Source organism: Polyergus mexicanus, unplaced genomic scaffold (genome assembly GCF_030449975.1).
Source record: "Polyergus mexicanus isolate NDT 795.1 unplaced genomic scaffold, iyPolMexi1.0 SCAF_10, whole genome shotgun sequence".
Classification (NCBI taxonomy): Eukaryota; Metazoa; Arthropoda; class Insecta; order Hymenoptera; family Formicidae; genus Polyergus; species Polyergus mexicanus.
In genome coordinates this window covers 9,435,904-9,460,570 of record NW_027223330.1, presented here as the reverse complement: position 1 = coordinate 9,460,570, position 24,667 = coordinate 9,435,904, and the positions used below count along the sequence as shown (strand labels likewise).

Below are 24,667 nucleotides of genomic sequence, written 5' to 3'. Positions count from 1 at the left end.
AAATTATTATATACAATATTTATTCTATTAATATTTTTGAATAAAATGGAAGCAAAAAGACAGTAATCGAGAGAATAAAGAAAAGGGGGCTCCAAAATATTTTCATAATTTGATCTATTCAGATTATGTGGATGTACAACACCAGCATCAATGTTAATGTTATATATTCTTTAATTTATTCTAAAATGCTTTTTCTGTACAATCTTTTTATCAAGTTTGCTCTAATATAGTATTTAAGTTGATATATTTTGTTGTCATTGTCGTACAGAATACATGACTGTAAAATAGGATAGAGATGCATTTGCTAGCTGTAATGAGAAATAATTGAATTATTGCTTTTGTTTGGTTTCTTTCAAATTTATAATACATTTAATATATTATAATAAATATATAAAATTTTACCTTGGCAAAACATTGTATGGATGCTATAAATAATCCACCAATATTCAGACCAAAAGTCTTGTTGCCTCTTTGTATCAGAATCAGTAACAGTTTTTGTATGTCTGGCGGAGCTATATACCATCGAATTTTATATCTATACATAATAATAATAATAATACATCCTAAAGAATTAATAAATAAATAAAAAATCAGAACTTTTTTGAGTAATTTTCAGCATATGTACATGTATGTATATATACATTTGCTGTATGTATTATATAAATTTTCATTTTCGTTATTAAAATTTGTAAAACGATATGACATATATAAATTACAATATTTCTTACGCAGCAATATATATATAATTATAATGATCTGTAATTTCTTGTCCGACTAAATTTGCTACGAACATATATAAAAGACTAATAAATCCAACTATAATGGATATTGAGAGTTCCTCAACATTACGTGTTGATGATCCAATCTGAAAGATCTAATATATAAATAAAGTATTAAGATCAATTTCTAAAGCCCAAGTTTTACAATTTACAAGATTTACAATTTACACAATAAAGTTTGATATAATGGATAAAATAAGCTGATTCTAATAGTGGCAATGGAACCTTTCTTATGCATCTTTTTTAATATTTTTTTATATGCTGAATTATTCTCAAACGTTTATTTCAATATGATATAATGGAAAAGAAACGAAAATCACATTCAAAGTAGCATTTGTAGAAATCTGAACTCAAGAATATGATATAATCTTTTCTTATCTTTTCTTTCTCTTTCTGCTACCTCTTACTTTACCCTCTCTACTCTTATTTAATCTAACATCATCCACTTTAACATAAAAACCCGTTAATAAACGTTTGATAATGATTCACATCAGAAATGTAAAAAAACGTGCATAAGATAGATTCCATCACCACGGTCAAAATCAGGTTTTATCCATCGTCCTTTATTATCACAAATTTACTTTCAAATTGCAAGTATATTTATTAATAAAAGTACTTGTTTGAAATCTGCAAGTTTTCAAGGTATAATTATATATTATATCACATTATAGTGTCCCATTTCTATATACCATTACATCGTAACTAGAGAGTCTTTGATCAATTTGATATCAATCTTTGGATAAATATGTATAATAACTTTGTTTTGAACTACAAATTTTTAGATCATCTATAATCCGCGAAAAAATTTGATACACAATTCTATTTATAATTTTATCATATAATATGGTAACATTTATAAAAAAGTAAAATACATACATATATGTATATAAAATATGTGTCAGGATACGTACATGTATGTGTGTTAAAATATGCGGTGCATAAAAGATTTTTGTTTTAAATCTATGATCGTTTAAACTATTTGTAAGAAATATAATTAAATAAATTTTATAAAATGAATATTTTTTATGTTGGAAAAATATTGAAAAGAAACAAAAAAAGAAATTTTTATTGTTACAATTTTTTTAAATGTAATATCTTTGCTATTAATTAAGATGGATTCTTTAAAATCTCTCTCTCTTTCTGTCCCTCTCTCTCTCTCTCTCTCTCTCTCTGTATGTGTGTGTGTGTGTGTGTGTGTGTGTTTGAATATATTATAGTTTAAAAAATTTACAGTTATAATCAATATAATTGTAAATCAGTTACGATATATATGAATCAAAATAGAAAAATAGATAGTTTTTCTCTACATTATAATCACTATTTTTAAATTTTTAAAGCGCATTAAACGTTTTGAAATATTAAAAAAGAATGTGAACTTTGTAACTCAGTAACTATACTTATAATCGAAAAACAATACTTACTCGAAACATATTCAGGCTTAACGTCATCACTCCGAATATTATTAAAAAGAAGAATGATATTTCAAATTTAGATATTAGATAGATGCACAATCTTTAAATACAATAAAATATTATTGCGCATATTTTTCACCTGTATTATAAAATAGATACTAACTCCATGGCTTTTCGATGAATATCTACGGCACTTTTTATGCGACTATGAGCCAATTTTTTGTTCCGCACGATAATATCTTGCGATATTTGGATCTTTATTGCGTTCTGGACACGATAACTGTAAATAATTTATTATTAACGTATATATAATGATACGGTTTAAATAATACTCTCAAAGTATTGAACAATGTTGATGAATTAGTATTAGAATAATAATCAAGCACAGTCCAGTAAAAACACATAGCATATTCATAATATTACACAACTACAAAACTAAGAAACTTGAATAACATAAAAATAAAAATAAAATATCATTTTTTTCTTTTTCTTATCGTATAGTCTGTTCGTACTATTACTTAAAGTTTCTTCTTTAAAGCAGATCTTAAAATAAATTGTCTAGAAATTTTTTTATATAACATTTCATGTATAGAATAGGTAAAAACTTCATTTTTTAATAGGCAAATTATTTAATCATTGTATATATTTATAACATATTTAAAAGCTATATATATAAAAGTTTTTTTAAATTCGAATTTGTTTATTATTTTAATGTTTATTATTTTACCTAGCAATTGTAAACATTCCGCATATATATTGGAGATATGCGATGAGCATTGTCCCTGTCGCTACCGCTGAAGTAAGCCCTATACAAGCAGCTGCATTTATATGTAGTAGCAGATAATAGAAATATTTTTCTTGATCAACAAAATATTCACTCGAAACCTGCAATTGACGTGGTCGAGATGTGTTTGTGGATGAAATAATTTGCAGGATGTCCGGCCATATTAGGGCGCTCATGGGAACAAATATACTGCAAACAAAAAGTACTACAATATTAATTAATTAGTAAGTACTTTTGATTCCTATATCTTCCTATAAATTTACATGCTAATTTAATTGCTCTACGGAATCTACAAAATTTGTTGTGTTAAAATAATTTTAACAACAAATTTATTAAAAATGCAAACCCGAACAAAAATTAAAAAATATTTCTTACTTGTCAATGTTGCCGTATAATATCTCGCGTTCCTTCCATACTTTTCTATAATGGCAATTTCGTTAATGTCTTCCAAATTGTTATAAATACGCTGAAACTGTTCCATTAAATCTCTAACCTGTTGTTTTAATAAATCTTTATCATTCTTATTAGTAAATATGAAGAAATTGATGCATGTACAATTTTGTATACGAAGAGCATTTATATTGAAAAAATGCAAATAGATGATCAACTTACAGTTTCACTATTAATGAAAAATGAATAATATTTTATTGTTATGCAAATAAAACCAAATGCAAGAGATAACACTTTGATGATGAAATTTGCGGTACATTTTAAAGTTATAAACGTAGTAAGCTGTAATAAAGTAATTTTTTCTAGTAAAATTAAAAAATTTGTTTTTATTACCATAAAGTATAATAGTTCTATTTCATTTCATTTCCATTTCAGTTTTAATATAATATGTAATAAATAATTACATAGCTATAATGTATCTTTTGTTTTCTTTGTGTGTGGAATAATACAGTTATTTTATATATACTATATATATATATATATATATACATACAAAACATAACTGTTTATATATAAAAAATAACTGTATGTTATATATAAATGTTATAATAAAAATGTTATGTTATGTTATGTTTTTTAATATTTTATAACATTTAAAAAAAATGATATATATATATTGTATATATATATTTTTAAAAGCATATTGTAAACAACAGCATATAAAGAATATAGCATACATAGAATGTGACACATATAAAGTATATGACACTTTATACGTATCACACTTAGGCAGTCACTTTCAATCGATTTTTCCTTAAAGAATTGGGAGAAGAATAATCTTTTACCGTAAGCTACAATTTTAAAATATTTACGTATAAATATGTACAATTATTTATAATAAATATTTCTGAATTTAATGTATACATTTTTTATGTAGCAAAAGAAACTTATTTAAATAGAAAAATGAAAGATAAAATTTTATTATTACTTGTATTTTTCTCAAAGTTATTCCGAAAAAAATCATTTATATTCAATTGTTTATGACTAAATCTTTATTAAAAAAACATTGATTTAAGTTTAGTAGAAAGTCACACAAACATAAAATAATTCAATAAATCTATTAGAGTATATATATTATATCTCATAGATATATATATACAATACATACATACATATGTACCTGGAATATAATAAAGGTTATCAGGATGCTAAAAAAGCAGATGAACTGAAGTCGAGCAAGTTTCGATTTTTGATAAGGCCATAAACCAACTATTAACAAAAGAACACGGTTGAGACTGAAATACCGATCTTCGATACTGATCATTTCTCTGCTACTATCAGCATGCATTTGACGGAGTTTTCGATGAAACATTACTTATTCTACGTCTAAATTATAATCATTTAAATATTTTCTCCAAGTTTTTTTGTTATGAAGGGAAAACAAATTTAGAGTGAAAATGTTCTATAACTTAACTCCTGTAATTCAGCTGTAATTTTGCCCATATGTTTATAACACGTGAGGCAAAATACTGTGAGATCAGAAAATATTGTATATTCGCACAATTTAACACTGTTTCGCCAGGATACAGTCGCCTATTAAGTAATCGATTTAATGCGGCAAAAATTAGGCAGATGTTTTATTTCCCGTGGAGTAATATCTACGGGAAAAGTCCTGGGGTGCGAAAGCTGCGCAAGCGTAGTCATCGTTTCTGGGCGGCACATATCCGTGTGTTTCAGTCCACAATGTGACGCTGGCAAGTAACAATTCAACTTTCGTGGTAAACATATGTGTTATAATTGTCACATTACTGCAAAATTATTGTATGTGAAGTATCATTTTTTTCAAAGAAGTAGTATTGTGTTTTATATAATATTTTTTTATTTTTTAGTATTTATTTATTTGATATTTCAAAAAACAAAATTAAAATTGATTATACATATTAAAAATATAAACAAGCTAAAAATTCTGCAAGTTAGAAACTTGCACATTGCTTTCTCATCATTTTATTTCACTCCCAAGGCTTAAGCTTCTTAAAGCAAGCGGATTTTTCAATTTTGGCTTTCTCATAAAGGAAGATATATCTCAGAATTTACTAAAGTTAGGACGTATACAGACATTTCTCAAAAACTTTATAAAAAATGAATTTTTTCTCAAAAAATTTTATAAAAAATGAATTTTTTCACGGATACACTAAATTCAATACCAACCATTTTTTAATAATATTCTGTCCATATACAAAAATTTAACTAGATATCTTAAAAATTGTGCAAGTTATGGAGATTGCACAAATATTGCGTACATACATACATACATACATACATACATACATTTTTTTGGAATATGATTTTTCGACCTTTTGGAACATTCTGAATACATTGGCATAAAAAAATTTCCCTAAAAATTTGTCACGAAAACAAAGCTTCTTTTATCAGGAAGCAAAATATATACGTTGAAATGAAACATTAAAATACATATGTTAAACAGATTTAAAATAATATTATATTTGTCAAAAATATTTTCTTTGCTATTTTTGAAAATGTGGTTATACATAATACCCTTGAACGGAAACATTCTACATGTATTATTTTATTTGCTAAAATTCACAATGTGGAAATATTAAATGTTTATTTATGATTGAATAAAATAATTAATATTTTTTAATTTAGTTGCTATTGATTGATATGATTTATTAACCATAATTTGATGTATTTAGAGTGATTATGTGGATATAGTTGTTAAGTATAGCATCAGCATCAACGTTAATTTTACATATTATCTAATTGATTATAAATCGCTTTTTCTAATCGCTATTTCTTTTATTAAGTTTGCTCTAATATAGTATCCAAGTTGATATATTTTGTTATCATTGTACAGAATACATGACTGTAAAATAGGATAGAGATGTGTTTGCTAGCTGTAATGAAAAATAATTGAAATATTGTTTTTATTCTATTTTTCTATTTCAAATTATTAACACATTAAATATATTATGATATATAAAATCTTACCGTGGTAAAACACTGAATAGATGCTACAAATAATCCACCAATATTCAGACCAAAAGTCTTGTTGCCTCTTTGTATCAGAATCAGTAACAGTTTTTGTATGTCTGGCGGAGCTATATACCATCGAATTTTATATCTATATATAATACATGATAAACAATTAATAAATCGAGAAGAATAAGAACTTTTTTGAGTAATTTTCAGCATATGTATATGTACATATATATACATTTGCTGTATGTATTACATAAATTTTCATCTTCGTTATTAACATTTGTAAAACGATATGATCATATATAAATTGCGATATTTCTTACGCAGCAACATATATACAATTAGAATGATCTGTAACTTTTTGTCCCAAAAAGTTTGCTATAAACATATATAAAAAAGTAATAAATCCAACTATAATCGATATTGAGAGTTCGTCAGCATTACGTGTTGATAATCCAATCTGAAAAATCTAATATTAAAGTATTGAGATCAATTTCTAAAGCCCATTTTACAAGATTTACAATTTACACAACAAAGATATAAAATTTTTTATCACAGATTAACTTTCAAACTGCAAGTATATTTATCAATAAAGGTTCTTCTTTTAAAACCAGCAAGTTTTCAAGATAATCAATTATACATTTTATTATTATTACGCACACATTATAGTGTCTCATTTTTATATCTCCAGATCGTAATTAGAGACTCTTTTAATTTGATGTCAATTTGATGTTAATCTTTGAATAAATATGTGTACTGACTTTTTTTAAACTACAAGTTTAAATCAACTATTATTCGCAAAAAAGTTTGAAATACATAATTCTATTTATAATTTTATTATATAATGTTAAAAATATTTTAAAAAGTGAAATACATATATATATAAAATACATAATAGGATACATATATGTATTAAAAAATACGCAGTACATAAAATTATAAATAGATTTTTTCTTAGATCTTATCTTATTGTATATTGTACTTATAAATCGTCTAAAGTATGTTTTGTAAGAGATATAATTTAAAAAATTTTATAAATTAAATATTTTACTGTGAAAGAATATTGAAAGAGAAATAAGAAAGAAAGATTTTATTTTTATTATAATTCTTTTAAATTTAATATCTTTCCTATTAACTATAGATAGTTCTTTAAAATCACTATGTGTGCGTATTTAAAAATATTATAATTTAAAAAATTCAGTTACAGACTTGTAATCAACATAATTTTAAGTCACTTGTGATATATGAATCAAAATCAAAAAGTAGGTAGTCTTTCAATTTAATCACTATCCAAAAATTTTTCAAATACGCATTAAACATTTATAAATAATTAAAAAATCATTAATATTACCATTTAAATCATTAAACGAAAAATTCACATTTTCTTCAAGTTTTCATATGCAAAAAAAACGAACTTATGTAAATTTTTCTTGAACCAAATTTTATTTAAGGATATTTAATCTTATAAAGAAATTTCTTAAATCAATTTTTGAAATATTTGTAATATTATAAAATCAAAACATTTTTAAAAAATTTGGAAAACAGATAAATTTGATAAAAAATTACGTTACTATGGAAAAGTCGATGGCAAATTAATTTACAAATTTTGATATCACGTAAATTAATAATAATTATTAAAAATAGTTATTTAATAATAACTATTAAAAATAATTAGAATAGAATATTATGGTATTTATGAGTACCTTCTCTTTTTGTTCTGTGGCGACTTCATTTATACAGTATGTGTATGTATTAGCATTGAAAGTGCGATTACAAGCATATTAAATGCCAGTCAATATTAAGCAAAAATATTATGTAACTTACAATTAATAAATATATTTATAATCAGAAAACAAAACTTACTCGAAAAATATTCATACTTAAAGTCATCACTCCGAATATTATTAAAAAGAAGAATGATATCTCAAATTTAGTTCTCAGTTTTATGCTCAACCTTTAAATATAATAAAATATTACTGCGCATGTTTTACGTATATATTATAAAATAGATATACTAACGCCATAGCTTTTCGATGAATATCTACGGCATTTTTTATGCTCTTATACATTAAATTCTTGTTATGCTTGATAATATCTTGCGATATTTGAGTCTTTATTGCGTTTTCGATACGGTAACTGTAAAAAATTTTGTTACTGTAATTATATGAGATAATTTATCCACTTATATAATGATATGGCTTAAATAATAATCTTGAAGTGTAATAATTATAATTTTGAGGCTCTAATTGGAGACTACAACTATTGGTAATCCCAAGCATGATTCAGTAAAAAAACATAACATTCTCGTAATGTTACATAAATATAAAACTAAGAAATTTAAATATTATGAAAGTAAAAATAAAATACTAGAGTGGATCAAATATAAACGAAACTTGTTCAAAACTTATTTATATTCGTTTATTATACGTGAACTAACACAAAATTATTTCTGTAGATAGCATCCACTAATGTTTACATATTTTTGCCACCGCATTACGTAAATGCAAACCGACAAATGCCACCGACAAATTATTTAAATTTTGCATTATAATATATATCTTGCAACATAAATCTTTGGGTCGTACCAAACGAGAAAACAAAGCTTTACTCAATTCAATATTTTTTTAAATTTTTATGTTGATTGTTTTACCCAGCAATTGTAAACATTGCGCACATATATTGGAAATATGCGATGAGCATTGTCCCTGTCGCTACAAGTGAAACAAGCCCTATACAAATAGCTGCATTTATATGTAGTAGCAGATAATAGAAATATCTTTCTTGATCAATAAAATATTCAGTCAAAATCTGCAATTGACGTGGTCGAGATTTGTTTGTGGATGAAATAATTTGCAGGATATCCGGCCATATTAGAGCGCCCGTGAACATACACACACTACAAACAATAAATACTATAATATTAATTAGTGAGTATCTTTGTACTCTTATATTTTCAAAACATTTAAATTTACAAGTTAATTCACTGCTTTGCAAAATTTTCTATAATTTTTTGGTTAAGAGAACTCTGTGAACAAAGTTATTGGATTTCAAATGCAAAGAAAACAAAAATTTAAAAATATTATCTTACTTGTCAGTATAGCCGTATAACATTTTGCGTTCCTTCTGTACTTTTTTATAATGGCAATTTCATTACTGTCTTCCAAATCATTGTAAATACGTTGAAGCTGTTCCATTAAATCTTTCATCTGTTGTTTTAATAAATCTTTTATATTAGAATCTTTTGTATCATTTGTATTAGAATCTTGTATATCATTTGTATTAGAAAATTGTGTATACGAAAAGCGTTTATATTCAAAAAATAGATAATCAACTTACATTTTCACCATTAATGCAAAACGAATAATATTTAATTGTTATGCAAATGAAACCAAATGGAAGAGACAGCACTTTGATGACAGAATTTGCGGTACATTTTGAAGTTATAAATGTTGTAAGCTGTAATAAAGTAATTTTTTCTAGTAAAACTAAAAATGTTTTTATTGCCATAAAGTATAATAGTTCTACATTTTCTACCATATTTCATTTATAATATAATATGTAATAAATAATTATATAATTATAATTTACCTCTTATCTTCTTTGTGTGTGGAATAAATAAGTATGCACACATACATACACACTTACGTATTCCAAACAATAAGAACCATATATATAAAACTGTGTATTATAGTATATGTAACATACTATATATATACTATATATTATTTTTTATATATAAATATTTCATAACATTTTATAGAAAAAGAAAAAATATAATAACGTTTGTATATATTTTTAAAAGCATATTGTAAACGATAGCATATAAAGAATATAGCTTATGACACATATAAAGCGTATATGACATACATTTATATGTGTTACACATTTAGCCAGTCACTTCTAATCGATTTTTTCTTAGCAAAAGGGTCGGCAGAAAGATAATCTTTTACCGTAAGCTACAATTTTCAAATATTTACGTATAAATATGTACAAATATTTATAATAAATATTTTTGAATTTGATACATTTTTGATGTATATATTTATATAGCAAAAGAAACTTATTTAAAAAAAAAAGAATGCAAGATAAGATTTTACTATTACTTGTATTTTTCTCAAAGCTATTCCGAAAAAATCATTTATATTTAATTGTTTATGATTAAATTTTTATTAATAGAAAGACATTGATTCAAGTTTGATTGAAAATCACACATACATAAAATAGTTCAATAAATTTTATATATATATATATATATATATAAGAGATATAATATATATACATGTATATATGTGTATATGCATATATACATATACATATACATATATATATATATATATATATATATATATATGTGCAAGTGTACCTGAAATATAATAAAGGTTATCAGGATACTAAAAAAACAGATGAATTGAAGTCGGGCAAGTTTCGATGTTTGATAAGGCCATAAACCAACTATTAGCAAAAGAATACGGTTGAGACTAAAATACCAATCTTCGACACTGATCATTTCTCTGCTACTATGAGAACGCATTTGACAGAGTTTTCGACGAAGCATCGCTTATTTTACGTCTAAATTATAGTATTTAAATATTTTTTTCAAATTTTCTTGTGAATCATGAAGGGAAAAAAAATTTAGAGTGAAAATGTTCTATAACTGAACTCCTGTAATTCAACTGTAATTTTGCCCATATGTTTATAACACGTGAGGCAAAATACTGTGAGATCAGAATAATATTCGCACAATTTAACACTGTTTCGCCAGGATACAGTCGCCTATTAAGTAATTGATTTAACGCGAAAAAAATTAGGCAGATGTTTTATTTCTCATGGAGTAATATTTACGGGAGCAGTCTTGGGGTGCGAAAGTTGCGCAAGCGTAGTCGTCGTTTCTCGGCGACAAATATCCGTGTACTTCAGTTCACAACGTGACGCTCGCAAGTTACACTTCAACTTTCGTGGTAAATACATATATTACGATTATCACATTACTGTGCAAAATTATTGTATGTAAAGTATTATTTTTTCCAACAAAATAGTATTATATTTCAAAATAATATTTTTTATTTTTTAGTATTTATTTATTTGATATTATAAAAAACACAAAATCAAAATTGAATATACAAATTAAAAATATAAAAATGTATATTTAAATTTAACATTAAAATATATTAAACCAGCTTAAAATAATATTATATTTTACAGACATATTTTCTTTGCTATTTTTGAGAAATTGATTATACATGATACCATTGATGAGAAACACTCTATATGTATTATCTTATTTGTTAAAACTTACAATGTGAAAATAATAAATGTTTATTTATTATTGATAATGAAATAATTCACATATTTTCAATTTAATTGCTTTTGAGTGATGTGATTTATTGTGATAATTTGATATATTCAGATTATGTGGATATAGTTGTTAAGTATAGCACCAGCATCAACGTTAATGTTACATATTATCTAATTGGTTATAAATCACTTTTTTTAATCGCTATTTCTTTTATTAAGTTTGCTCTAATATAGTATCCAAGTTGATATATTTTGTTATCATTGTCGTACAGAATACATGACTGTAAAATAGGATAGAGATGTGTTTGCTAGCTGTAATGAAAAATGATTGAAATATTGTTTTTATTCTATTTTTCTATTTTAAATTAGTAACATTAAATATATTATAATATATAAAATCTTACCGTGGCAAAACATTGTATGGATGCTATAAATAATCCACCAATATTCAGACCAAAAGTCTTATTGCCTCTTTGTATCAGAATCAATAACAGCTTTTGTATATTTGGCGGAGCTATATACCATCGAATTTTATATCTATACATAATAATAATACATGATAAAGCATTAATAAATAAAAAAAAATAAGAACTTCTTTGAGTAATTTTCAGCATATGTATATGTACATATATATACATTTGCTGTATGTATTATATAAATTTTCATTTTCGTTATTAAAATTTGTAAAACGATATGACATATATAAATTACAATATTTCTTACGCAGCAATATATATATAATTAGAATGATCTGTAATTTCTTGTCCGACTAAGTTTGCGACGAACATATATAAAAGACTAATTGATCCAATTATGAAGGATATTGAGAGTTCGTCAGCATTACATGTTGAAGATGCAATCTGGAAAATCTAACATACAATTAGAATATTGAAATCAATTTTTAAAGCTCAATTTACAACAAAGTTTAACAAAACTTTTTATCACAAATTAACTATCCAACTGCAAGTATCTATATTAATAAAAGTTTTTGTTTTGAAATTGTAAGTTTTCAAGATATAATTATATATTTTATCACACATATATATCATAATGTTTAGATCGTAATTTTAAACTACAAGTTTAGTTCATCTATAATTAGTGAAAAATTTGAGACACAATTCTATTTATAATTTTATCGTATAATATAGAAAACATAAAAAAAAATAAAATACATACATATACGATATATATTAAATGTATATCAGAATACATACATATGTTAAAATCCGCGATACATAAAATTATAAATAGATTTATGTTTTATCTTATATTGCATTGTAATAATAAATTGTCTAAAATATGCTTTGTAAGAAATATAATTAAAAAAGTTTTATATATTAAATATTTTTAATGTAAAAAAATATTAAGAGAAAAATACGAGAAAAAAAAGAGATTTTACTTAAGATATAATTATTCTAAATCTAATATTTTTGCTATTAATTAAGATGGACCTCCAAAATCTGTGTGTGTATTTGAATATATATATTATAATTTGAAAAACTCATTTACAAGCTTGTAATCGGCATATTTCTAAGTTAATATTTGTGCAATATATATGAACCAAATCAAAAAGTTAATAGCTTTTCTTTACATTACAATCACTATTCTAATATTTTCAAGGCGTGCACTAAATGTTTAAAAAATTATTTACTATTGAACAAAAAATTCATTTTTTTTACAAATCCTCACGTGTAAAATAATCAAATTTATATTGATTTTTCTTGAATAAAATTCTAATTAAATATATTTAATCTTACGAGGATATTTCTAAGATTAATTTTTGAAACATTTGTAAAATATAAGATAGAAATGTTTATAAAAAATTTGGAAGAAAGATTGTTTCGATCAAAAATTATGTTACTATGGAAGAGTCGATAACAAATTAATTTATAGATCTTGATATCATGTAAATTAATAATAACTATGGTAAATATACCGATGAAGGGAGGCAATTCCGATGCCCTTGACCTTGACATATGTTCAGGTAAGCTCTTCAGGTAGGCCCTTCATCGGCATATTTACCATAACTATTAATAATTGTTATTTAATAATAATCAATATGAATAGTTATTAAGGATAATATTGATAAATAAATTCTTTGTTTGTTTCATGGCGAATTTATTTATGCATGTATGTATGTGTGACTAGCACTATAATACATTTAAAAAACACAAAAGTTGTTAGCATTGCGAAAGTACGATTATAAGTATTGTATATTAATGCCAGTCAATATAAAAAAAGAATGTGAACTTAGTAACTCAGTAAATATACTTATAATCGAAAAACAATACTTACTCGAAAAATATTCAGGCTTAAAGTCATCACTCCGAATATTATTAAAAAAAAGAATGATATTTCAAATTTAGATATTAGATATATGCACAACCTTTAAATACAATAAAATATTATTACGCATATTTTTCACCTGTATTATAAAATAGATACTAACTCCATAGCTTTTCGATGAATATCTACGGCACTTTTTATGCGACTATGAGCCAATTTTTTGTTCCGCACGATAATATCTTGCGATATTTGAATCTTTATTGCGTTCTGGATACGATAACTGTAAATAATTTATTATTAACATATATAATGATACGGTTTAAATAATACTCTCATAGTATTGAACAATGTTGATGAATTAGTATTAAAATAATAATCAAGCACAGTTCAGTAAAAACACATAGCATATTCATAATATTACACAACTATAAAACTAAGAAACTTGAATAACATAAAAATAAAAATAAAATATCATTTTTTTCTCTTTCTTATCGTATAGTCTGATCATACTATTACTTAAAGTTTCTTCTTTAAAGCAGATCTTAAAATAAATTGTCTAGAAACTTTTTTATATAACATTGCATGTGTATAGAATAGGTAAAAACTTCATTTTTTAATAGGCAGATTATTTAATCATTGTATATATTTAAAAGCTATATATATAAAAGTTTTTTTAAATTCAAATTTGTTTATTATTTTAATGTTTATTATTTTACCTAGCAATTGTAAACATTGCGCACATATATTGGAAATATGCGATGAGCATTGTCCCTGTTGCTACCGCTGAAGTACACCCTATACAAACAGCTGCATTTATATGTAGTAGCAGATAATAGAAATATTTTTCTTGATCAACAAAATATTCACTCGAAACCTGCAATTGACGTGGTCGAGATGTGTTTGTGGATGAAATAATTTGCAGGATGTCCGGCCATATTGGGGCGCTCATGGGAACAAATATACAGCAAATACAAAGTACTACAATATTAATTAATTAGTAAGTACTTTTGATTCCTATATCTTCCTATAAATTTACATGCTAATTTAATTGCTCTACGGAATCTACAAAATTTGTTGTGTTAAAATAATTTTAACAACAAATTTATTAAAAATGCAAAGCCGAACAAAAATTAAAAAATATTTCTTACTTGTCAATGTTGCCGTATAATATCTCGCGTTCCTTCCATACTTTTCTATAATAGCAATTTCGTTAATGTCTTCCAAATTGTTATAAATACGCTGAAACTGTTCCATTAAATCTCTGACCTGTTGTTTTAATAAATCTTTATCATTCTTATTAGTAAATATGAAGAAATTGATGCATGTACAATTTTGTATACGAAGAGCATTTATATTGAAAAAATGCAAATAGATGATCAACTTACAGTTTCACTATTAATGAAAAATGAATAATATTTTATTGTTATGCAAATAAAACCAAATGCAAGAGATAACACTTTGATGATGAAATTTGCGGTACATTTTAAAGTTATAAACGTAGTAAACTGTAATAAAGTAATTTTTTCTAGTAAAATTAAAACATTTGTTTTTATTACCATAAAGTATAATAGTTCTATTTCATTTCATTTCCATTTCAGTTTTAATATAATATGTAATAAATAATTACATAGCTATAATGTATCTTTTGTTTTCTTTGTGTGTGGAATAATACAGTTATTTTATATATACTACATATATATATATATATATATATACAAAACATAACTGTTTATATATAAAAAAATAATTGTATGTTATATATATATATATATATATATATATATATATATATATAAATGTTATAATAAAAATGTTATGTTTTTTAATATTTTATAACATTTAAAAAAAATGATATATATATATTTTTAAAAGCATATTGTAAACAACAGCATATAAAGAATATAGCATACATAGAATGTGACACATATAAAGTATATGACACTTTATACGTATCACACTTAGGCAGCCACTTTCAATCGATTTTTCCTTAAAGAATTGGGAGAAGAATAATCTTTTACCGTAAGCTACAATTTTAAAATATTTACGTATAAACATGTACAATTATTTATAATAAATATTTCTGAATGTAATGTATACATTTTTTATGTAGCAAAAGAAACTTATTTAAATAGAAAAATGAAAGATAAAATTTTATTATTACTTGTATTTTTCTCAAAGTTATTCCGAAAAAAATCATTTATATTTAATTGTTTATGACTAAATCTTTATTAAAAAAACATTGATTTAAATTTAGTAGAAAGTCACACGAACATAAAATAGTTCAATAAATCTATTAGAGTATATATATTATATCTCATAGATATATATATACAATACATACATACATATGTACCTGGAATATAATAAAGGTTATCAGGATGCTAAAAAAGCAGATGAACTGAAGTCGAGCAAGTTTCGATTTTTGGAAAGGCCATAAACCAACTATTAACAAAAGAACACGGTTGAGACTGAAATACCGATCTTCGATACTGATCATTTCTCTGCTAGTATCAGCATGCATTTGACGGAGTTTTCGATGAAACATTACTTATTCTACGTCTAAATTATAATCATTTAAATATTTTCTCCAAGTTCTTTTGTTATGAAGGGAAAATAAATTTAGAGTGAAAATGTTCTATAACTTAACTCCTGTAATTCAACTGTAATTTTGCCTATATGTTTATAACACGTGAAGCAAAACACTGTGAGATCAGAATAATATTCGCACAATTTAACACTGTTTCGCCAGGATACAGTCGCCTATTAAGTAATTGATTTAACGCGAAAAAAATTAGGCAGATGTTTTATTTCTCATGGAGTAATATTTACGGGAGCAGTCTTGGGGTGCGAAAGTTGCGCAAGCGTAGTCGTCGTTTCTCGGCGACAAATATCCGTTTACTTCAGTTCACAACGTGACGCTCGCAAGTTACACTTCAACTTTCGTGGTAAATACATATATTATGATTGTCACATTACTGTGCAAAATTATTGTATGTAAAGTATTATTTTTTTCAAAGAAGTAGTATTGTGTTTTATATAATATTTTTTTATTTTTTAGTATTTATTTATTTGATATTTCAAAAAACAAAATTAAAATTGAATATACATATTAAAAATATAAACAAGCTAAAAATCCTGCAAGTTAGAAACTTGCACATTGCTTTCTCATCATTTTATTTCACTCACAAAGCTTAAGCTTCTTAAAGCAAGCGGATTTTTCAATTTTGGCTTTCTCATAAAGGAAGATATATCTCAGAATTTACTAAAGTTAGGACGTATACAGACATTTCTCAAAAACTTTATAAAAAATGAATTTTTTCTCAAAAAATTTTATAAAAAATGAATTTTTTCACGGATACACTAAATTCAATACCAACCATTTTTTAATAATATTCTGTCCATATACAAAAATTTAACTAGATATCTTAAAAATTGTGCAAGTTATGGAGATTGCACAAATATTGCGTACATACATACATACATACATACATACATACATTTTTTTGGAATATGATTTTTCGACCTTTTGGAACATTCTGAATACATTGGCATAAAAAAATTCCCCCCAAAATTTGTCACGAAAACAAAGCTTCTTTTATCAAGAAGCAAAATATATACGTTGAAATGAAACATTAAAATACATATGTTAAACAGATTTAAAATAATATTATATTTGTCAAAAATATTTTCTTTGCTATTTTTGAAAATGTGGTTATACATAATACCCTTGAACGGAAACATTCTACATGTATTATTTTATTTGCTAAAATTCACAATGTGGAAATATTAAATGTTTATTTATGATTGAATAAAATAATTAATATTTTTTAATTTAGTTGCTATTGATTGATATGATTCATTAACCATAATTTGATGTATTCAGTGTGATTATGTGGATATAGTTGTTAAGTATAGCATCAGCATCAACGTTAATGTTACATATTATCTAATTGATTATAAATCGCTTTTTCTAATCGCTATTTCTTTTATTAAGTTTGCTCTAATATAGTATCCAAGTTGATATATTTTGTTATCATTGTACAGAATACATGACTGTAAAATAGGATAGAGATGTGTTTGCTAGCTGTAATGAAAAATAATTGAAATATTGTTTTTATTCTATTTTTCTATTTCAAATTATTAACACATTAAATATATTATGATATATAAAATCTTACCGTGGTAAAACACTGAATAGATGCTACAAATAATCCACCAATATTCAGACCAAAAGTCTTGTTGCCTCTTTGTATCAGAATCAGTAACAGTTTTTGTATGTCTGGCGGAGCTATATACCATCGAATTTTATATCTATATATAATACATGATAAACAATTAATAAATCGAGAAAAATAAGAACTTTTTTGAGTAATTTTCAGCATATGTATATGTACATATATATACATTTGCTGTATGTATTACATAAATTTTCATCTTCGTTATTAACATTTGTAAAACGATATGATCATATATAAATTGCGATATTTCTTACGCAGCAACATATATACAATTAGAATGATCTGTAACTTTTTGTCCCAAAAAGTTTGCTATGAACATATATAAAAAAGTAATCAATCCAATTATAATGGATTTTGAGAGTTCGTCAGCATTACGTGTTGATAATCCAATCTGAAAAATCTAATACACAATTAAAGTATTGAGATCAATTTCTAAAGCCCATTTTACAAGATTTACAATTTACACAACAAAGATATAAAATTTTTTATCACAGATTAACTTTCAAACTGCAAGTATATTTATCAATAAAAGTCCTTGTTTTAAAACCGCAAGCTTTCATGATAATCAATTATACATTTTATTATTATCACGCACACATTATAGTATCTCATTTTTATACCTCCAGATCGTAATTAGAGATTCTTTTAATTTGATGTTAATCTTTGAAATATGTGTACTAACTTTTTTTAAACTACAAGTTTAAATCAACTATTATTCGCAAAAAAGTTTGAAATACATAATCCTATTTATAATTTTATTATATAATGTTAAAAATATTTAAAAAATTGAAATACATATATATATAAAATACATAACAGGATACATATATGTATTAAAAAATACGCAGTACATAAAATTATAAATAGATTTTTTCGTAGATCTTATCTTATTGTATATTGTACTTATAAATCGTCTAAAGTATGTTTTGTAAGAGATATAATTTAAAAAATTTTATAAATTAAATATTTTACTGTAAAAGAATATTGAAAGAGAAATAAGAAAGAAAGATTTTATTTTTATTATAATTCTTTTAAATTTAATATCTTTGCTATTAACTATAGATAGTTCTTTAAAATCACTATGTGTGCGTATTTAAAAATATTATAATTTAAAAAATTCAGTTACAGACTTGTAATCAACATAATTTTAAGTCATTTGCGATATATGAATCAAAATTAAAAAGTAGGTAGTCTTTCAATTTAATCACTATTCAAAAATTTTTCAAATACGCATTAAACATTTATAAATATTTAAAAAATCATTTATATTACAATTTAAATCATTAAACGAAAGATTCACATTTTCTTCAAGTTTTCATATGCAAAAAAAAAACAAACTTATGTAAATTTTTCTTGAACCAAATTTTATTTAAGGATATTTAATCTTATAAAGAAATTTCTTAAATCAATTTTTGAAACATTTGTAATATTATAAAATCAAAACATTTTTAAAAAATTTGGAAAACAGATAAATTTGATAAAAAATTACGTTACTATGGAAAAGTCGATGGCAAATTAATTTACAAATTTTGATATCACGTAAATTAATAATAACTATTAAAAATAGTTATTTAATAATAACTATTAAAAATAATTAGAATAGAATATTATGGTATTTATGAGTACCTTCTCTTTTTGTTCTGTGGCGACTTCATTTATACAGTATGTATATGTATTAGCATTGAAAGTGCGATTACAAGCATATTAAATGCCAGTCAATATTAAGCAAAAATATTATGTAACTTACAATTAGTGAATATATTTACAATCGGAAAACAAAACTTACTCGAAAAATATTCATACTTAAAGTCATCACTCCGAATATTATTAAAAAGAAGAATGATATCTCAAATTTAGTTCTCAGTTTTATGCTCAACCTTTAAATATAATAAAATATTACTGCGCATGTTTTACGTATATATTATAAAATAGATACTAACGCCATAGCTTTTCGATGAATATCTACGGCATTTTTTATGCTCTTATACATTAAATTCTTATTATGCTTGATAATATCTTGCAATATTTGAGTCTTTATTGCGTTTTCGATACGGTAACTGTAAAAAATTTAATTACTGTAATTATATGAGATAATTTATTCACTTATATAATGATATGGCTTAAATAATAATCTTGAAGTGTAATAATTATAATTTTGAGGCTCTAATTGGAGACTACAACTATATTGGTAATCTCAAGCATGATTCAATAAAAAAACATAACATTCTCGTAATGTTACACAAATATAAAACTAAGAAATTTAAATATTATGAAAGTAATAATAAAATATTAGAGTGGATCAAATATAAACGAAACTTGTTCAAAACTTATTTATATTCGATTAATATACGTGAACTAACACAAAATTATTTCTCTAGATAGCATCCACTAATGTTTACATATTTTTGCCATCGCATTACATAAATGCAAACCGACAAATGCCATCGACAAATTATTTAAATTTTGCATTATAATATATATTTTGCAGAATAAATCTTTGGGTTCGTACCAAACGAGAAAACAAAGCTTTACTCAATTCAATATTTTTTAAAATTTTTATGTTTATTGTTTTACCTAGCAATTGTAAACATTGCGCATATATATTGAAAATATGCGATGAGCATTGTCCCTGTTGCTAAAAGTGAAACAAGCGCTATACAAATAGCTGCATTTATATGTAGTAGCAGATAATAGAAATATCTTTCTTGATCAATAAAATATTCAGTCAAAATCTGCAATTGACGTGGTCGAGATGTGTTTGTGGATGAAATAATTTCCAGGATGTCCGGCCATATTGAGGCGCTTATGGGAACAAATATACTGCAAACACAAAGTACTACAATATTAATTAATTAGTAAGTATTTTTGATTCCTATATCTTCCTATAAATTTACATGCTAATTTAATTGCTCTACGGAATCTACAAAATTTGTTGTGTTAAAATAATTTTAACAACAAATTTATTAAAAATGCAAAGCCGAACAAAAATTAAAAAATATTTCTTACTTGTCAATGTTGCCGTATAATATCTCGCGTTCCTTCCATACTTTTCTATAATGGCAATTTCGTTAATGTCTTCCAAATTGTTATAAATACGCTGAAACTGTTCCATTAAATCTCTGACCTGTTGTTTTAATAAATTTTTATCATTCTTATTAGGAAATATGAAGAAATTGATGCATGTACAATTTTGTATACGAAGAGCATTTATATTGAAAAAATGCAAATAGATGATCAACTTACAGTTTCACTATTAATAAAAAATGAATAATATTGTATTGTTATGCAAATAAAACCAAATACAAGAGATAACACTTTGATGATGAAATTTGCGGTACATTTTAAAGTTATAAACGTAGTAAGCTGTAATAAAGTAATTTTTTCTAGTAAAATTAAAAAATTTGTTTTTATTACCATAAAGATAAAGTATAATAGTTCTATTTCATTTCATTTCCATTTCAGTTTTAATATATATGTAATAAATAATTACATAGCTATAATGTATCTTTTGTTTTCTTTGTGTGTGGAATAATACAGTTATTTTATTTATACTATATATATATATATATATATATATATATATATATACATACATACATAACATAACTGTTTATATACAAAAAATAACTGTATGTTATATATATATATATATATATATATAAATGTTATAAGAAAAATGTTATGTTTTTTAATATTTTATAACATAAAAAAAATATGATGTATATATATTGTATATATATATTTTTAAAAGCATATTGTAAACAACAGCATATAAAGAATATAGCATACATAGAATGTGACACATATAAAGTATATGACACTTTATACGTATCACATTTAGGCAGACACTTTCAATCGATTTTTTTTTAAAGAACTGAGAGAAGAATAATCTTTTACCGTAAGCTACACTTTTAAAATATTTACGTATAAATATGTACAATTATTTATAATAAATATTTCTGAATTTAATGTATACACTTTTTATGTAGCAAAAGAAACTTATTTAAATAGAAAAATGAAAGATAAAATTTTATTATTACTTGTATTTTTCTCACAGTTATTCCGAAAAAAATCATTTATATTCAATTGTTTATGACTAAATTTTTATTAAAAAAACATTGATTTAAGTTTAGTAGAAAGTCACACAAACATAACATAGTTCAATAAATCTATTAGAGTATATATATTATATCGCATAGATATATATATATTTATATTTATATATATGTATATTTTATATATATATATATATATATATATATATACACATACATACATATGTACCTGGAATATAATAAAGGTTATCAGGATGCTAAAAAAGCAGATGAACTGAAGTCGAGCAAGTTTCGATTTTTGGTAAGGCCATAAACCAACTATTAACAAAAGAACACGGTTGAGATTGAAATACCGATCTTCGATACTGATCATTTCTCTGCTAGTATCAGCATGCATTTGACGGAGTTTTCGATGAAACATTACTTATTCTACGTCTAAATTATAGTATTTAAATATTTTCTCCAAGTTTTTTTGTTATGAAGGGAAAATAAATTTAGAGTGAAAATGTTCTATAACTTAACTCCTGTAATTCAACTGTAATTTTCCCCATATGTTTATAACACGTGAGGCAAAACACTGTGAGATCAGAATAATATTCGCACAATTTAACACTGTTTCGCCAGGATACAGTCGCCTATTAAGTAATCGATTTAACGCGAAAAAAATTAGGCAGATGTTTTATTTCTCATGGAGTAATATTTACGGGAGAAGTCTTGGGGTGCGAAAGTTGCGCAAGCGTAGTCGTCGTTTCTCGGCGGCACATATCCGTGTGCTTCAGTTCACAATGTGACATGTGACGCTCGCAAGATACACTTCACTTTCATAGTAAATATATATTTTACAATTGTCACATTACTGCAAAATTATTGTGTGAAATATTATTTTCTTCATATATATACGTATACATATACATTATATATATATATATATATATTTATACAGAGTGTCCTAAAACTACCGTACTTCCTCTTAATGGCAGATCCCTGGGAACATTTCGAGACGAAAATTCTAATATAAAAATGTCGAGGCTTTTTTTTTATATTCAGATTTTCGTCTTGAAATGTTCTAAAGAATTTACCATTAAGAGGAAGTACGGTAGATTTAGGACATCCTGTATATATATATATATATATATATATATATATATATATGAGATGAATGTATTTTAATATTAAATAAAAAAATAAAATATTAAAGTTGATAGCTTAAACTAATATTATCTTTCAGAATTTTTTTTTTGATGTTTTTGAGAAATTATTAATAATATATAAAAGATTATATGTTGTGTTTAAGCTTCAAAATCGCTGATAAAGTAAAAAAGAAAAAAATTTATATTATTTTTTTGATATTAATTCAGAAGAAAGAATAATATTAAATATTTAATAGTTATAACTATTTATTCTAACCTTTTCTCATCAAATATTTCATAAATGTGAATTAATGAGGAATATATACACATGTCAATATATACACATAGTTATTTCGATTATAGTTAAATCGATTAATTTTTTTCATACATTTATGAAAAAATTGCTATTCTAATTTCTTATTTTGTTAATATTTATATTTGTACATTTCTATACGCCATACTCTATATACTATTCTATATACTGCTATATATATTACTCTATCTCATATTCTTATTTTTCATTAATTTCATACTATTAACATATTAATTGATATATTTTCTTGCTACACAGAAAAAAAAAATTTTGCTACGATAGCTAATTATGGTTTGCAAAATAAATTTCTAAATTGCAGCAAAACGGTTTGCTGTTGCACCTAATAAATAAGTGTTCGCTGTCCATATATTACGACTGAAATATATTGTAGTTACCACACGCAATTTTTAGCTATGGCAGCTAATTTTTTTTTTCATGTATTATTATAGGATTGAATACATAATTGTAAATTAACATACGGATGCCTTCACTAGCTATAAGAAAACATTTCTTTCTCTGCATTTATTTCGTTCTTTTAGTTTTAGAATATGATACATTAACACACATGGTATAATATACACATGAAATGTTTTAAACTGTGGCAAAGCACTGTAATGATGCTGCATCGATGTTCAGATCACAAGTTGTGCTACCTCTTTGCAGTAGAAACAATAATTGCTTATTTTTACTTATCTCTATTACATATTTTTAAGATAATAAATAAAACGGAAATACATTTCCCCCCCCCCCTTATATTTAGGAAAGAAAGTGCTGTTGAATCTCGTTTTGCTGATACTTAAAATTTTGCATTTTTTGATTGTAGTTTCGTTTCATTTGTCTAAAAATGAGATACATTACCAATTCTTTATCAATCTTTATTATTATTCATTCATATATTTTTGTTGGCTTTGCTACATTGAATGAAATGAGGAAAGTAAAATACAGATGAATTTCCTAGCTGAAAAGAATTATGTGTTTCTGTTCA

General features: G+C 24.3%; 4 protein-coding genes across 16 annotated transcripts; all 4 read right to left on the bottom strand.

Moving 5' to 3' along the window:
- Positions 1-193: 193 nt before the first annotated feature.
- On the bottom strand, positions 194-4,860 carry LOC138937244 (odorant receptor 30a-like). Of its 8 annotated transcripts, none has more exons than XM_070303291.1 (10): positions 4,546-4,860; positions 3,588-3,707; positions 3,351-3,468; positions 3,070-3,180; positions 2,919-3,009; positions 2,355-2,471; positions 2,201-2,291; positions 729-874; positions 403-535; positions 194-308 (listed from the first exon to the last, which is right to left on the bottom strand). In XM_070303291.1, exons 1-10 carry the CDS (start codon positions 4,735-4,737, stop codon positions 255-257), a joined length of 1,173 nt encoding a protein of 390 aa, XP_070159392.1. In that variant the 5' UTR covers positions 4,738-4,860; the 3' UTR covers positions 194-254. The 8 variants fall into 8 exon arrangements, with proteins under 8 accessions (XP_070159392.1, XP_070159393.1, XP_070159391.1 ...); XM_070303292.1 differs by having other exon boundaries at positions 2,919-2,997; XM_070303290.1 differs by having other exon boundaries at positions 2,201-2,231; positions 2,919-3,180.
- A 1,307-nt stretch (positions 4,861-6,167) lies between these two features.
- Positions 6,168-11,054, bottom strand: LOC138937242 (odorant receptor 49a-like). Its single transcript, XM_070303286.1, has 9 exons — positions 10,729-11,054; positions 9,702-9,821; positions 9,454-9,571; positions 9,016-9,277; positions 8,385-8,501; positions 8,229-8,319; positions 6,689-6,834; positions 6,375-6,507; positions 6,168-6,280 (listed from the first exon to the last, which is right to left on the bottom strand). The coding sequence occupies exons 1-9, from the start codon at positions 10,918-10,920 to the stop codon at positions 6,230-6,232; spliced, it is 1,230 nt and encodes a 409-aa protein (XP_070159387.1). The 5' UTR covers positions 10,921-11,054; the 3' UTR covers positions 6,168-6,229.
- Positions 11,055-11,763: 709 nt separating this feature from the next.
- LOC138937239 (odorant receptor 30a-like) lies at positions 11,764-16,606 on the bottom strand. 5 transcript variants are annotated; one of them, XM_070303280.1, is made up of 10 exons: positions 16,300-16,606; positions 15,332-15,451; positions 15,095-15,212; positions 14,814-14,924; positions 14,663-14,753; positions 14,110-14,226; positions 13,956-14,046; positions 12,384-12,529; positions 12,065-12,197; positions 11,764-11,972 (listed from the first exon to the last, which is right to left on the bottom strand). In XM_070303280.1, exons 1-10 carry the CDS (start codon positions 16,489-16,491, stop codon positions 11,919-11,921), a joined length of 1,173 nt encoding a protein of 390 aa, XP_070159381.1. In that variant the 5' UTR covers positions 16,492-16,606; the 3' UTR covers positions 11,764-11,918. The 5 variants fall into 5 exon arrangements, with proteins under 5 accessions (XP_070159381.1, XP_070159382.1, XP_070159380.1 ...); XM_070303281.1 differs by having other exon boundaries at positions 14,663-14,741; XM_070303279.1 differs by having other exon boundaries at positions 14,663-14,924.
- A 1,237-nt stretch (positions 16,607-17,843) lies between these two features.
- On the bottom strand, positions 17,844-22,802 carry LOC138937241 (uncharacterized). Of its 2 annotated transcripts, XM_070303284.1 has the most exons (9): positions 22,469-22,802; positions 21,428-21,547; positions 21,191-21,308; positions 20,759-21,020; positions 20,125-20,241; positions 19,971-20,061; positions 18,439-18,584; positions 18,125-18,257; positions 17,844-18,030 (listed from the first exon to the last, which is right to left on the bottom strand). In XM_070303284.1, the coding sequence occupies exons 1-9, from the start codon at positions 22,658-22,660 to the stop codon at positions 17,980-17,982; spliced, it is 1,230 nt and encodes a 409-aa protein (XP_070159385.1). In that variant the 5' UTR covers positions 22,661-22,802; the 3' UTR covers positions 17,844-17,979. The 2 variants fall into 2 exon arrangements, with proteins under 2 accessions (XP_070159385.1, XP_070159386.1); XM_070303285.1 differs by lacking the exon at positions 21,428-21,547.
- Between the last annotated feature and the right edge of the window lie 1,865 nt (positions 22,803-24,667).